We start from the raw sequence: 13704 nt of genomic DNA, 5'->3' as shown, positions 1-13704 counted from the left end.
TTAATTTAATCGTTATCTTCAAGTATAAACAATTTGTGTAATTATACTCAAAACCTCATTTCATCCACAGTCATTTTTTCTTTAGTCGCAAAAACTCATGTTATATATCGGGTTATATATCAATATTATATCCACTTTCGATAATCATATTGGTATATTATAATGCATGTAATCGTTATATCGAATACTCGTATTTGATATGAGTTCGTAGATGACCAACTTAAAAGAAAAAGAAGAAATCTAGAATGGACATTTTAGACACATTATTAAGCACATATTATACCAAAGAGAACACAAACTGTATTAACAAGTCTCCCACATCGTCCAATTGACCTGTTAGGAGTGGTAGAATGACAAAGCTATTTCTATAGGGAAAAAAAAACCAAAAAATAAAAATAAAGACAAAGCTATTCAATAACATGTGCATTAAACTACACTCCATGTTTTTCTTCTCAATATTTTGAAAAAATCGTTCTTTTACGTTCTAAACCAATCATCAATCAATCTAAAATTTTACTATCATCGAACAGTTCACGAGCTTTTCAAAGCAATTTTGATGAATATTTGATTTGTATCTGAAGCTATTAAATTAAAATATGTTCGATTTTTTTTTAAACTAAAATTTTGTACTCGATAGTTCGCGAACCGCCAGTGAACTTTAATATTTTAATAATATAAGATATATATATATACATATACCGAGTTTTTCAGTCATTTCGAGCTTTCCAACCTTCATTTGCAATCCTCAGAGCAAGAGTTTGAAGAGCTCACGAATAGAGTTGGAAATTTCGAACTCGAAATTTATTCCGAGTCGAATTCGAGCCAAACTGTCTAAAATTTTTGAACTTCCAACTAGAATATCTTAATTAAAACATTAAATATTACTAATAATGTGTTCGATTAAGTCAATTAATCAAGTTCAAACAATTACTATTTTATTTCAATATTTCCTCGCAAAATATAATTTTATTTTATATCACGACAACTTTGACTAGCTATATCATATCCATATAATATTTTGAGAATGAATATCAAATTAATGGCAAATTATTTTCAGTGAATGGATTGGAAAACTTAACCAAAAACCATAATAATTTTCCTCTTGTTTTGGTATTTATGCAATTCTCTAGTACCTGTGGGCGTTTCAGACAAAATATATTATGTAATAATAGCAGCAGATGTAATATGAGAAAAGCCACCGCTTACAATCAACAGACATATAAATTATTCACCATTTCGTCTCCCGTCTTACCATCGCCTTTTCTCTCTTCGATTTTCACGACTCCTTGTTGGATTTGCTAACTGCATACGTTCATCGGCGTTGATAATTCATCTGAATCGTCCGATCATCGATTCACGAAGGTTTCGTGTTTCTGAATTTTATTTCTGCTAAAAGCTGAATTTCACATCAGTTATCTTTTTTAAAAAAAAATTATTGGTCCGAAATTTCTACGTTTTTAATCTGTATTCGTTACCTAATTATTGATTCTGATTTTTGTTTTCGATTTTTCCGATTAACTAGTTTTTTCCCTCTCTGTAATTTTATCGATCATCGATGCTTTTTTTTAGTACGATCGTGGTATACAAAGTCGTTTGCTTTTGTTGTGAATCTGTGCAGCTTTGATTTTCGGAGTTTTGTTGTGCTGCTGTTTATCTGTTGGTTCCCGTTTTTTCACACGAAGTTTATTGGGGTTGTGAATATGGTGACGATGATTTAGCTAATAGATGTAATTTATGGCATTATTTGTTAGAATCTAATATTGGTCTATCTGTAGTTGGATACTTTTTTAAAAAAACCAATTTTTCTCTTGTAACATTTGGTGAAAATTGAACCCGGTTTACTGAAATCGGTAATATTTGGTGCTTTGAGCTGATTTATATCTGATTCATTGTTTTCCTTGTCAGACATTTCCGGTAAAAATTGTGTGCACTGTAGTAGTCTTTATGGTTTCCCTTTTCATTTAACTCTATTCCTAGGTTTATGATTCTGAGGGCTTTTGGTTTTTGTCAATTTTGACTTTCTTTTTTTGTTCATCTTAAATAGCCTTAAGTTCTTGAAGCACGCCGTGAGAGAATTTACAGGTGAGATGTTTTGATCCACAGCTCTTTCATCCTCTCCCCGTTTCTTTCTTAAACAAGTATCATCATTTGATATGAGCTTGAACTATGGCCAGCAGTTCAATTATTGTCAATTGCTAAGGTATTTCTTTTACAGTTGTAAGATGATGGCCTAGCCCAGCGAGGTTATGGATAATACATTCAGGTCGTGGTTTTATGTATCTTTTGTAGCTTAGTGATGACTAAATTGTTAAAAACTTCATATATCCGCTATCCTCCTTATCAGTGATGGGGAACTATTTTTAGTGGACGGTTTCTCAGCCTCTCTATGAAGACATTTTGAAGTCCTCAAACATGCACTCTTTTGAATTATAAAAGATTTTCACATGCACTTTGTCCAGACTATTCTGAGCACCCATTTTGAAATGGAGTACAATTTGAACTATAATGAATGATTTTAAAACAACTTTATATTTTTCTTGGTCTTGTTATCATGTAGAAACTGGTTCTTAAGTAATGCCAAGCTCAACATTCTAACGAAGCAAGAATATGGAACTTTTCTGGGTTAAAGCTTAAGGTTCAGAGAAATCAACATATAATGATCACATCACGATGGAGAGTTTGATTAATTTCCGATTCCAATGAGCAAATTTTCTCCTATAATCGCATTCATTTTTGAAGCATTTGGTGGCTGGTGCATCTTATGCAGGAGCTAATGCATATTGTGGGATTTATAACCAAAGATCACTCCCAAAAATTTGTTCCCTCAAAATTGTTAGGAGAATAAAACCATTTGGCAGGTGGAGTGGCGGGTGGCCTATGATGGTCAGACTGCCCTGACTGTGCAATTAGTGGGACAGGAGGTGTGCAGTAGATAAGAACTGAAAAGCTTCACAGATCTTGTTTCCAAATAAATCAAAGTGCATTTCTTACTTCTGAGTCATTTAAAATTCTATTGTCATGAATAATCGAATATTAAGATTAATTGTTCTGTTTTTTCCCTTTTATCAATGTAGTTTGCCTCAGGGTTCTTATTGCTATGATTGTGCATATGAGAGGATTGCATTTTATAACTTTTTCCGTGAGTTATATATTTATGCAGAAAAGGGAACACGTAAGTTTATGTGAGTTTCATTTTAGGTTAACATACAATTTATTTAAACCTTACTTTGAACCACTGTGATGGTGGTCTTAAGACCAGTCTTCCTTTTTTGCCATTTATTCAAAATTATTTGTTGGTCTTGAGATCTGTTATCTCAGATTATATGTGATTCCATCTAGCTTTTGATCCGAAGGGGAAATTGGTTTTGCAGAATCTTGTCAACTATGGGGCATAGGTATATTTTTAACACACCTCAGACTGTTGAGACGGACGACGATCAGGGATGGAATCACTCTGAGCAACCTTACATGACTATGGGTATGAGTTCCTCACATTCATGTTCGTTCAAGGCCACTCCTCTCTTTATTGAAACGGGGAAGAAAAATATCTTACATTTCCAATTTGCTTACTTTAAAGCCATTCATGAAGTTTTCTTTGGTGTTGTAATATTCTGAATATTTTTGTCCCGTTAAATTTGGTTTCTTACCTTAAGTTTTGTGACACTATTCACAAACTTGAATGTGGAATATTTATTTGTTTTCTTTCAATGTTTAGATGAACTAAACCACGGAGGAATTTGTCTTTGGAGTGAGGAACCACACTGTTGAATGTCATTTCTTGTTATCTTGAACCTTGAGGCCATGATTAGGAAAGAATAAGTTGTGGTTATGTTCGATTGTCTTGTACTCTCAAGTAGTTGTATTTCAAAAGGTTTTTAAAGAAGTAACATCTTCATCATATTTAGTAATGGTGATTAACGTCCCTACTTCTCTTTTGTTTTTGAAGCAAGGGTCAGTGCTCCTGACAATAGCTCTCTTATTAATCCTGTGGATAATGTAGCAGTTCAAGGCGGACACATTTCTTTGCACTGGACACCTGCTCCTAGGTCTAGTGGCTACTCTCCGTCCATTCTTAATGGCGAACTGTCACGTTATCAACCCCAGGCTCCTGGTTCTTCTCACGACCCTTTTCTTCGTCAATCTGCTGCTGGAAATTTCCCTTTGCCCCAAGATAATTATCCGCATCATTCGTCTTCCGCCAACCTTTCTGAGCAAATGATACCTGTGGCAGATGGTTGTTTTTCTTATCAGACTATTGACAGTGGCCGAGGACCTTACAAACGTAAATACCTTGGCAACCCTCCATTGAATGACAGGGGTTCTACTAGCAGATGTTATGATGTTGGAAGTTCATCCAATGTTCACTTGCCCACTGACGACCCATGGGAGGAGAAGCAGAATGCAGAATCTTATAATTCATCTTGGGGGTATCCTTCTCCCACTTGCAGAGTAAATAACCTTTCTATCAGTAGCAATGGTACTCTGAGAAATGTGAGAAGTCGAGCTGAGGAAGACCTCGAAATCGCTTTGTCCAGGACCCATTTACCTAGCAGTTCTATGCACAATTCCTTTTTCAACAGGGCTTCTGATCAATCTAATCCTGCAGATGCCTGGAGCCAGAGTTCTAATGGTTCCACAATGGAATGGAACCAGAATTTCAAGTTACTTCCTGGTAATGGGTTGACTTGTGGATCAGGTAACTTGCACCAATTTATTTCATTCTGTCAGTCAGTTGTGTTGCTAGGGTCTAAGGTTTTCCTAATGATGAAATTTCAGATTCCAGCTTCTTTTGTAATGATCCAAATCCCATGAATGCACTTACGAGTCATCCTAATGTTTCTGCTGAGGCTGGGGATTACCACAATGATATTACCTCAAATATGAATCCTGTTCCTCAAAATGTAAACAATAACTTGAACCAGTCCACCAGAGGAGTTCGAAGTGGCTATGGTGCAAGATCTGTCCCATCTTTCAGGGCTTCTTCAAGCACTTTTCACCCTGGTCACATAACTCCCTCAGATGAAGGGTTTCAAATTGCTGCAAAAAGTTACCACCCCAGAAATCGCCGAGCATTGCCCTCCGTTAGGATGCGCAACATCAACAGGAATGGAAGGGCTTTGATGTCAAGTGAAAGACAAAGATCATGTGATGACTACGCAAGTTTCCACAATCGATTGGAGGTATCCACTTAAAGTATTGTGAATGAATTTGGCATTATTTTCTTCAGAGGGTTTGTTCTCTGTGAGAAGATTGGGAATACCAACTTTGGCCTGAGTGCCATTTTGTGGAGGCAACTTTTTTATGAAACTGCTGCACTATTTTCTTTTTCCCAACATTGCTATTTTCCCCTAGCCTGTCAAGCGGAGGACCTCTAGTTACAGATGGTCAGTGATGTTAATATAACTCCAAAGTTCTTCCATTACCTGAAAAAATAACTCAAGGTAGAAAGGAAGACAAAACACTCAAGGAGACGTAAGAATTGTAAATGGATATATCACTACTTCTGAAGTTAGTTTCAGATGCTATAAAATCTGTTTCTTGCTGATTAAAGTTTTGTTGAAATGGGTATTATTCAATATTTTTCTGCGCCTAAACATGTGTGTGTATTCAGGGGGTCGTGATTTCAGAACAGCAGACTACATTTTATGGGTCCAGAGCTCTGTTTGATCAGCACAGGGACATGCGACTGGACACAGAAAACATGAGCTATGAGGTCACTTTCTTCTTCATTTTCTTAGATTCTTGTCGCAAGTATTTAGTTATACACCTAAATTGTTATCAAACAAAAGCATTTGACATGTACAGGAGCTTCTTGAGTTGGGAGAGAGAATTGGAAGCGTCAGCACCGGGCTGTCTGACGAGTCGATTGCCAAATGTCTCATCGAATCAATATATTGTTCATCTGACCTATTTCAAGATGAAGATGAAGGATCATGTGTTATTTGTCTGGTTAGACTCTCGGGCATTCTTGCTATCATCTTCTTGATTGTTATTTCTGGTTGGATTATTTTGCTTGCATTCAAAGTGGTCGAGGAGAGAGCAGTCAATTTTAGCTGACTTTTCGATGGGATTTTTTTTAAATCAGTAATAAATGTTAAATATATAGATAAAAAAATTTGTAAATTACATAATACACTGGACATACCCGAGCTAAATAAAACATCAAGAACACATAACAACTAGTCTAGCATTTGTCCAATCAAAGAAGACGAGTGAAAACCAAAAGCGTGATTATTAAAAACACAACATCAACATTAGGTGATCAATGGAAATATTTTTTAGCTTTATTTATATTTTTTCTATTTAAAAATTTATATTTTGTCCCTAAACATTTCCTGGGTTTGTTTTACTTCCAAAAAGAACATTAACCCATCCCACCTGTCTGAATTTGTTTCCCGACGAAATCACCCCTATGAAAACAAACGGGTGCGTTGCAAATTTCTGGCTGTTAATTGATTCGTCGTCCATTTGATATGAAAATATGGTCATTGATTCTTTATATCGTCGAATTTATCAGGATGGATACATAAACATGGACGATGTTGGGATGATAAAAGTATGTGGCCATGATTTTCATGTGGGATGTATCCGAAAATGGTTATCTATGAAGAATTTATGCCCTGTTTGTAAGGCGACTGCTATGGATGACAAGACGAAGAACAATTGATTTATTTTGGTTCAAGAATTAATTTATCTCCCTTGTTGTAAATATGTGTACTCAAATTTGAGGAAATGGACATTGTTAAATGTTGATTGAACTTTGGTGGTTTATATTATAGTTAATGCGTCTGTGAAAAAGACCAGGGATGTTGACCAAATTTGGAAGATGAACGAACAGTTTGTGTTGAACACAATTTCTATAAGAAGAACATGTCCCGCTTTAGGTGAATGTGCCACTCTTTTTCTAAGATACAACAATTATATTTGTGATTTATAGCACAATAAATCACAAGTTCATAAACAAAAAATGTTGTTACTCTTTTGATATAAAAAAAAAGAATGGAATATATGAGCAATATGAATGCATAATTTCTTTTCTCTATTATTTTTCTATATTATGTATTGTGTCTATGATGTATATGATCTTTCAATCAGATGGACGCTTTTTGGAGTGCAAAAACCTACCAAGTCCAAAAGACACGTCTTGGAAGCATTTTTCTTTTCTTTTCGAGCCTAGAACTTTTTTAGTGTCTTTCTTATTTAATCTTCATTAATTATGTTTTCCATCGGTTCTAGCTCTTAACCTTTGAAGATTCCTCTTTCTTTCTTCTTCAGTAATTTATCTAAGAATTATTTCAAGTGTTTAGGGAATTTATTTTCTATATATTTGTTTTTTTTGCTATTTTGGTAATATATGTTATAAAATTTAAGTTTTAGTCCTACATCCTGGTGAGTTTTGACAATTTTAGTCATTTTTCATCAAGATTATTGATAAGACACTACATACATCAGCGCCACGTTAGCACTTCATTGCTTTTACATCAATGTCATGCTAGAAAAAAGACTAAAATTGCAACAACAAAAAAACAAAGATATTGGATTGGAATTTGACAAAATAGAGGACAAAATCGGCAAGAAACTAACATAAATGATAAAAAAACAAATTTCTCTAATATTTATGACAATTTTTTTTTAGTTGGGGAGGAATTTGTTAACTGATTCGTCCATACTTGAGGCCTTATCAAACCATCGAAATAAGCTAAAGAATTCGTTCATGGTTTCTAAAAAAAAATTATTCATCGACATAAATATCATGCATGCACATAAAAATCATCAAACGGAGAGAGACTCACTTGACAAAAAAAAGAAGAAGAAGGTATTTTCACTATCCAATCTGTTTCATTACTGAAAGCAGTAACCACAGATACAGAAATCAACTCATGTGGAACAGTACTTAGAAGCTAGAAATCAAAGAAAAACACAAGTTGTTCTTGAGGAGGTGCATCCATGATATTCTCCCCACCAACGTCGGTAACTTGTCCAAAAAACACATCAATGCGGATCCTATTTGTCAATGTGGTGGTGAGGAAAGTGAGACATTGGAACATTTGTCTTTTTATTGCAATAGAGCTAAGTTGGTATATGGAAGCTAGCTCCATTGAATTGGGACAGAATCCGTAACACTCCGGACCATTTTGGTTCATGGTGGCAGACACTTTGCGCAGTTCAAAATTCCAACAACTACACATACCAAGTACATGTCTTTGCTGACATTGTGTGGTGGTTATGGAAGACCCAGAATTTATGGATTTTTGAGCTAAAATGGACACATTGTCTCTAAAGCTTTGGTTGAATGGAATTAGTAACTATTCTTGACATCTTTTGCCCTTTGCTATTCTTTTGAGGTGGTTATTTGGTTGGATAGAGATTGGGATCATCAGTGGAAGATGAGAATCCATTTGCTTCATTGAAATCTATTATATATGTGAAGCAAATGTTGGGCTCACTCAATTGAAGCCCAAATATAAACCTATTTTTTTCAAATGTCATAAAAATGTTACTAATAGATTTCAATAAAGCCTAGTATTAGGCCCAATAACTCGGGACCTCTCGCACCCTAAGCGAGAATCATACCACTAGACCAAATGCCCTTAATTAAAGGAATCGTGAATATTAATTATTATAATGTAATGTTTTAATCCAACTACACTTACTTCTTACCTCCAAAATTATCTATCCAAAGTATTTAATAAAAATGAAATTAACTAATATCAATTTCTTTCCATACTTTATTTAACAATGATGACAAGAAATTATAACAGTAAATTAATTCAATTTAATTACCTATATTACGGATCCCACACCATCCATTTCTAAAACACCTTCTCTACAACTAAACTAATTTTACATATTATCTCGTACGTATTAATTAAGTTTAAACTTTATGATAAACAAATATATCTCTAAATATTGAATATTTATATACTTTAAAAATATAATTTTTAAAGTTTAAAAAGGTGGAAAACTTAAGCTTGAGTTTTGAGTTTTTTTCAATTATAGTAAATTATATGTAATTCAATATATTATAATCCAATATATTATTACATTAAATCATAATCAAATTTAAAAAAATTTCCAAAAAAACATTACATATAAATGACGTTTATTAATAAAAATAAATTTGAACCACAAAAAAGACATAATTGTCAATTTTACAAACTTACTAAGAAACAAGAACACATTCAACTCGAAAAAAAAGAAAGGTGATAAGAATACAAGACACGTGAATCAATCCAACAGCATACTAAGTATCACGATGTTTTTAATATTCGATTCGTACAAGATAGACACACAAATTTAGCCCACACGCCCCATGATCTGACCACCCGGGGGAATCATGGCCAAGACCGGTTGAGCGTTGAAGCCAGGATGATGAAGCCTGCGACGTACCTCACGACCTTCTTGACAAAGGGCGCATGGATGGCAAAAGACGTGAGTAGCAAAATCGCACGCCGTTTCGCATTGCTCCAGATGAACCTCATCTTCCACAAAGCTTCCACAGCATCCACATGATCTGTTAAGTGCCTCACAGCTTCCCTGTTGGTGTGTAATGTTTTTAGCGTAAGATAGAAATCTACCATATAGACCAGACAACCAATTCAAGGTGAGGTTATGTATCTGATCCTAGGACAGGAATTCTAGCGTTGCAAAAAAGGCATAGTAAATGATAATAATACATCTCAAATATTTTAAACTATATAATACTTTGATGGCAGGTTACGATTGCAATTCATACATGCAACTATACAGCACAATGAGGGAAACGTTTGCTAACATGTGTTGCCCATGGAATTTTTTGGAAGTCTTTGCTTGGATGGTGACACGACAATGGTAAAGGGAAGAAGTAGGTGATAGGTTTGTAAACTAAAAAATCCTGTCACGTACACGTGAATGAAGAAATGCAAGCCGTTCTTCTTCGACTTGCAGTGGAAGTTTGAGAAGGCATGAACCATAAATTTCACATGCTTAACATAAACTGGGGATGACTATCAAGTTTGGATTCATATTTAAGTGGAAGACATGAAAATGTACAAACAATTATTCAGTTACGATGATTTGGAATGATATACGAACAAGTTTTTAAAAATATTAACCCCGTGATCGAAAAACTCTTGGTGCAATGTATTGTATTGTGTGTAAAGGTAAAATAAGGCCTAACTATTTTTTAAAAAAAATATTTGTACAGGTCTATTCTTGCAAATGACCTGATCCAGTTATTTGCTGGGAAATATGAGCATAGAAACGTGCATATACATATTTTGAACTGTAAATTATAAAACACCGTGCAAAGTAGAAACAATTGTATTCAATGGCAATTTTAATTGTCAGCTCCAGAACATGACGACGCTAAGGGATCAAAACAAGTTGTTCATGTGGAATGATGTCTGAAGAGTATTAGACACAAGTTCTACAGAAAAATAGCACATCAAGATTCATGCTTAAAAGCTCAAGGTAAATCATACAAGTGGCATAACAATTATATATATCTTTTGTAGCATGAAAATTTAAAACACAACTGACCTCTAGGTTAAACTTCCTTCGAATGGCGGTACGGGTGGGATAAGAGAACCAGGGTGCAAGGCAATTCCCACCGAAAAATGAATTCCCGATCAAGTACAAAGCAGTGTATGGCAAGCAATGATTAGTAAAACTACTGGGAGTGGCTCCGAGTCTCTCAACATTGCTCCCATATAGTAAGCAAGGGGCGATACTGCCCAGCAAACCTGCTCGATGCAGAATAATCAAACATTCATGAAGAATTGAAACCAAAAGAATTGGAAAAGACACACTTTTCAGAAGTAATGTCTAAACAACGCAACATGCTTTTGAAATCTAAATGAAATTCATTGAAAGCAATGCAATTACACTATAATAATTAAAAGAAAGAAGCAAGTTGAGAAATACGACCGCAAACATGCATAATTTCAAGAAACATTATGTCACAGAAAGAACATGACCCAGAGAAAAAACCAGCTATTTGACCGGACAAAAATACAATTTCTTCACCATCAAAATAGTTATCAATAACATACGAAGGAAACATGGGGGTTAAAACAAACAGTCATTAGTTATGTCAGTATTTAACCTTTGGTTTACTACCTATTCATTTGAGACACGGTTAAAAGGAGCATGAAGCCTTTAGACGGCACAAAGTCATTGGCTTCATGGTCATAATATGCCCTCAGCCTCTACGATCACAGGTGCATCCTTTGGGGGATTTAAAAGACCACACACACTCATTTGATACAAATAGGTTCGAGCATGATCAACGTGATTTTCAGATATCCCCTTTTCTTTCCTTTGATGATAAATTTTCTTGATCGTATCTTTCATTTTATTTACTCTATCACACATTAAAAAACGAATCTTTTCCGACCCGATCAACACATATAAGTAATTTGATTTCATTTAGTTAATTTTGTTTGACTTTACCCCAAATTCAATCATCAACAATAAGTGAACGACCTCCAAAAACGTGATAGATTCAACAAACCAAATATGTTAAAACACAAATCTTGATATGGCAGGAAAAATATCAGGCAAGAATGGCTCACAAACTTCAAGATCACTGCTACAAAACTCATCAGTTCTCCCGAGACAAGAGAAGATGCCGGAATCCCATTGGGACCTCTGCATATTGACCTCACCAACTGGAAGCCCATCGGCGGTCCAGCCTATCGACACCGCCGCGGGAGGAGGAGCTCCTCCGTTCTTGGCGGTGGGCTTCTTTTCATCCTTTGTAGCCTCAAATTCTTGATCGTGTTTCGGAAGCAAAGGGTTGGATTCCTCGAAATTTGCCATTCGAATACCAAAAAAACGCAGAGATTAATGGAATCAGGATTGTGCGTTGTGGTTAAATAAGCGGTGAGATCAAGAAATGGTCTTTCTTTCTTTCTTGAGGAAAGAATTGGTCTTTTCGAAATGCTTATCTCGCCACGCGGTTGCTTGCAATTTTTTATATATATTTTTTTATCAAGATACTTTGAATTTTGGTCAAATAAATAAATTTTATCGCTGAGATTTTTTTTTAAAAAAAAACCAAAAATTAAAACGAACTTGACGGCATGGAAGCGAGAAGATACGAGGGGATGAAGCTGTCTATTTCTTTCTCTAATAAAATAAATAAGAGTAGATTTCTTGTTAGACAATCTCACGAATTTTTATCTGTAAAACAAGTCAATCTTATCAATATTCACAATAAAAAGTTTTGTTTTTAACATAAAAAGTGATATTTTTTCATGGATGACTCAAATAAGAGATTTGTCTCACAAATACGACCCGTGAGACCGTCTCACACAAGTTTTTAGCATAAATAATATAACACCTTGAAATAAAACAATGAATTAACTAGTTACTACTTCCATAAAATAATGACATAATTATTAATATATGTGGCAACATCTATGGACATTACAATTTTTATAATGAAATGTAAAAACCAAAATAATTGCTAATTCATTACATCACATTATAATCATAATAATATCTATAACGTAGGTATATTTTTTATGCTAGATCGAGTTGAATGTTTGTCTCATAGAATTGACTAATGAGACAATTTCATAAGAGTATTATGATCACATATTTAACACAAAATCACAATAAACATCGAGAGATCCTTCTTCAGCCTCCCAAGTTATTATCCTGAGAACAAGGTTTCATTAGAAAATATTTATTATTAGAACAATTTAAATAAATGTATATCGAGAATTATTAAACAAGAGCAATTTTGTCTTTTTCGTCGAATCCTTTATTTTTTAAAAATTATTTCTCGAATTTTAATGGAATATTTTTATCCCGTTTTTATATTTATCATCACTCCCTGAAATAACTCTATTATTTTTTTATATATTAATGCAATACTAATTTCCTAATCTTCGAACTAAATATCTCAACATTTTCTCGAGGCTAATTGCAAAGGGTTTTTGTTTTTGTTTTTTAATGCAAGTTACTTTAATTTTCTTGAAATAAATATTTATTTTTTGAAGGAGAGATTTTACATGTTTTTGGGCCTTTTGAGCTCTTGATCTATGATGGGCCAAGCTTGCTTTGGGATCGACACCTGGCTGATCCGCAGCCCTATTTGGTGGTGGGAGATAGGTGTGAGTCTCTGGACCTCGATAATCAACATAATAAACGTCAGATTCCATACTTTTCACTTGCAATGTCCCTAAAAAACAAAAGGTCAATTAGTCCAATCAAGATTATGATTTCAATGTACCCATAAAGTTTGATGCCACGAGAAATTTACGTTCTAAACAACTAAAACACATGGTTTCGCCTGAATCGTCTCATCGTAGAGTAGTAATGGATGTAGAGTAGTAAAAAGAACATGGAATAAGAGAAAACCTGGGGAGAAACTCGGTGCTACGACGAGGAAAATGAGTACTAGTGTTCCGAGGAGTCTAGCCTTAAACTCCATATTCCAAGATATCGACGAAATGACTCGATTTCCCTTTCTTTTCCTTTAGTTCGTTTTGGGTAGCTTTTTCGTCAAAGAAAAAAAACAAGTTTATGTGTGGGGAAGTATGAATGAATTTAGGGTGATATTTGAAAGGATTTGGAAAGTGAGAGCATCACCATTTTGCACAGCAATAGACTTCAAGGACCTAATTGTGTTGTGTTGGGTGGTGACATTTATGTAGTGTGAGATCTGCTCTTTCTTCGTTCAGTGTTTAGGTGTGGAGAAAGAAAGGAAAAATA

The 13704-nt window shown here is 34.5% G+C and overlaps 2 protein-coding genes and 1 long non-coding RNA gene across 17 annotated transcripts; 1 reads left to right on the top strand and 2 right to left on the bottom strand.

Moving 5' to 3' along the window:
* Nucleotides 1-1167: 1167 nt before the first annotated feature.
* On the top strand, nt 1168-6771 carry LOC140842548 (probable E3 ubiquitin-protein ligase ZFP1). Of its 15 annotated transcripts, none has more exons than XM_073210535.1 (9): nt 1169-1362; nt 2045-2082; nt 2216-2263; nt 3372-3478; nt 3947-4696; nt 4777-5180; nt 5612-5713; nt 5806-5949; nt 6518-6771. In XM_073210535.1, the coding sequence occupies exons 3-9, from the start codon at nt 2247-2249 to the stop codon at nt 6665-6667; spliced, it is 1674 nt and encodes a 557-aa protein (XP_073066636.1). In that variant the 5' UTR covers nt 1169-1362; nt 2045-2082; nt 2216-2246; the 3' UTR covers nt 6668-6771. The 15 variants fall into 15 exon arrangements, with proteins under 15 accessions (XP_073066634.1, XP_073066636.1, XP_073066644.1 ...); XM_073210543.1 differs by adding an exon at nt 3075-3172 and having other exon boundaries at nt 2045-2978; nt 4001-4696; XM_073210538.1 differs by adding an exon at nt 3075-3172 and having other exon boundaries at nt 1170-1362; nt 2045-2921.
* A 2309-nt stretch (nt 6772-9080) lies between these two features.
* Nucleotides 9081-11947, bottom strand: LOC140842547 (cell number regulator 8-like). Its single transcript, XM_073210530.1, has 3 exons — nt 11556-11947; nt 10522-10724; nt 9081-9537 (listed from the first exon to the last, which is right to left on the bottom strand). The coding sequence occupies exons 1-3, from the start codon at nt 11800-11802 to the stop codon at nt 9298-9300; spliced, it is 690 nt and encodes a 229-aa protein (XP_073066631.1). The 5' UTR covers nt 11803-11947; the 3' UTR covers nt 9081-9297.
* A 396-nt stretch (nt 11948-12343) lies between these two features.
* On the bottom strand, nt 12344-13704 carry LOC140803598 (uncharacterized). Its single transcript, XR_012111909.1, has 3 exons — nt 13351-13704; nt 13002-13171; nt 12344-12645 (listed from the first exon to the last, which is right to left on the bottom strand). It is a non-coding gene; the product is annotated as an uncharacterized lncRNA (long non-coding RNA).

Source organism: Primulina eburnea, chromosome 10 (assembly GCF_022965805.1).
Source record: "Primulina eburnea isolate SZY01 chromosome 10, ASM2296580v1, whole genome shotgun sequence".
Lineage (NCBI taxonomy): Eukaryota > Viridiplantae > Streptophyta > Magnoliopsida > Lamiales > Gesneriaceae > Primulina > Primulina eburnea.
The sequence above is the reverse complement of the archived record's forward strand: the minus strand, read 5'-3'. Positions and strand labels throughout refer to the sequence as shown.

Coding starts and splice junctions, on each gene's coding strand:
- LOC140842547 (XM_073210530.1), bottom strand. CDS start 11,802: ATGGCAAATTTCGAGGAATCCAACCCTTTGCTTCCGAAACACGATCAA. Junction 10,725..11,555: donor TAGCAGTGATCTTGAAGTTT/GTGAGCCATTCT, acceptor TGCATCGAGCAG/GTTTGCTGGGCAGTATCGCC. Junction 9,538..10,521: donor GAAGGAAGTTTAACCTAGAG/GTCAGTTGTGTT, acceptor ACACACCAACAG/GGAAGCTGTGAGGCACTTAA.
- LOC140842548 (XM_073210532.1), top strand. CDS start 3,019: ATGAATAATCGAATATTAAGATTAATTGTTCTGTTTTTTCCCTTTTAT. Junction 3,479..3,946: donor GCAACCTTACATGACTATGG/GTATGAGTTCCT, acceptor TTGTTTTTGAAG/CAAGGGTCAGTGCTCCTGAC. Junction 4,697..4,776: donor TGGGTTGACTTGTGGATCAG/GTAACTTGCACC, acceptor ATGAAATTTCAG/ATTCCAGCTTCTTTTGTAAT.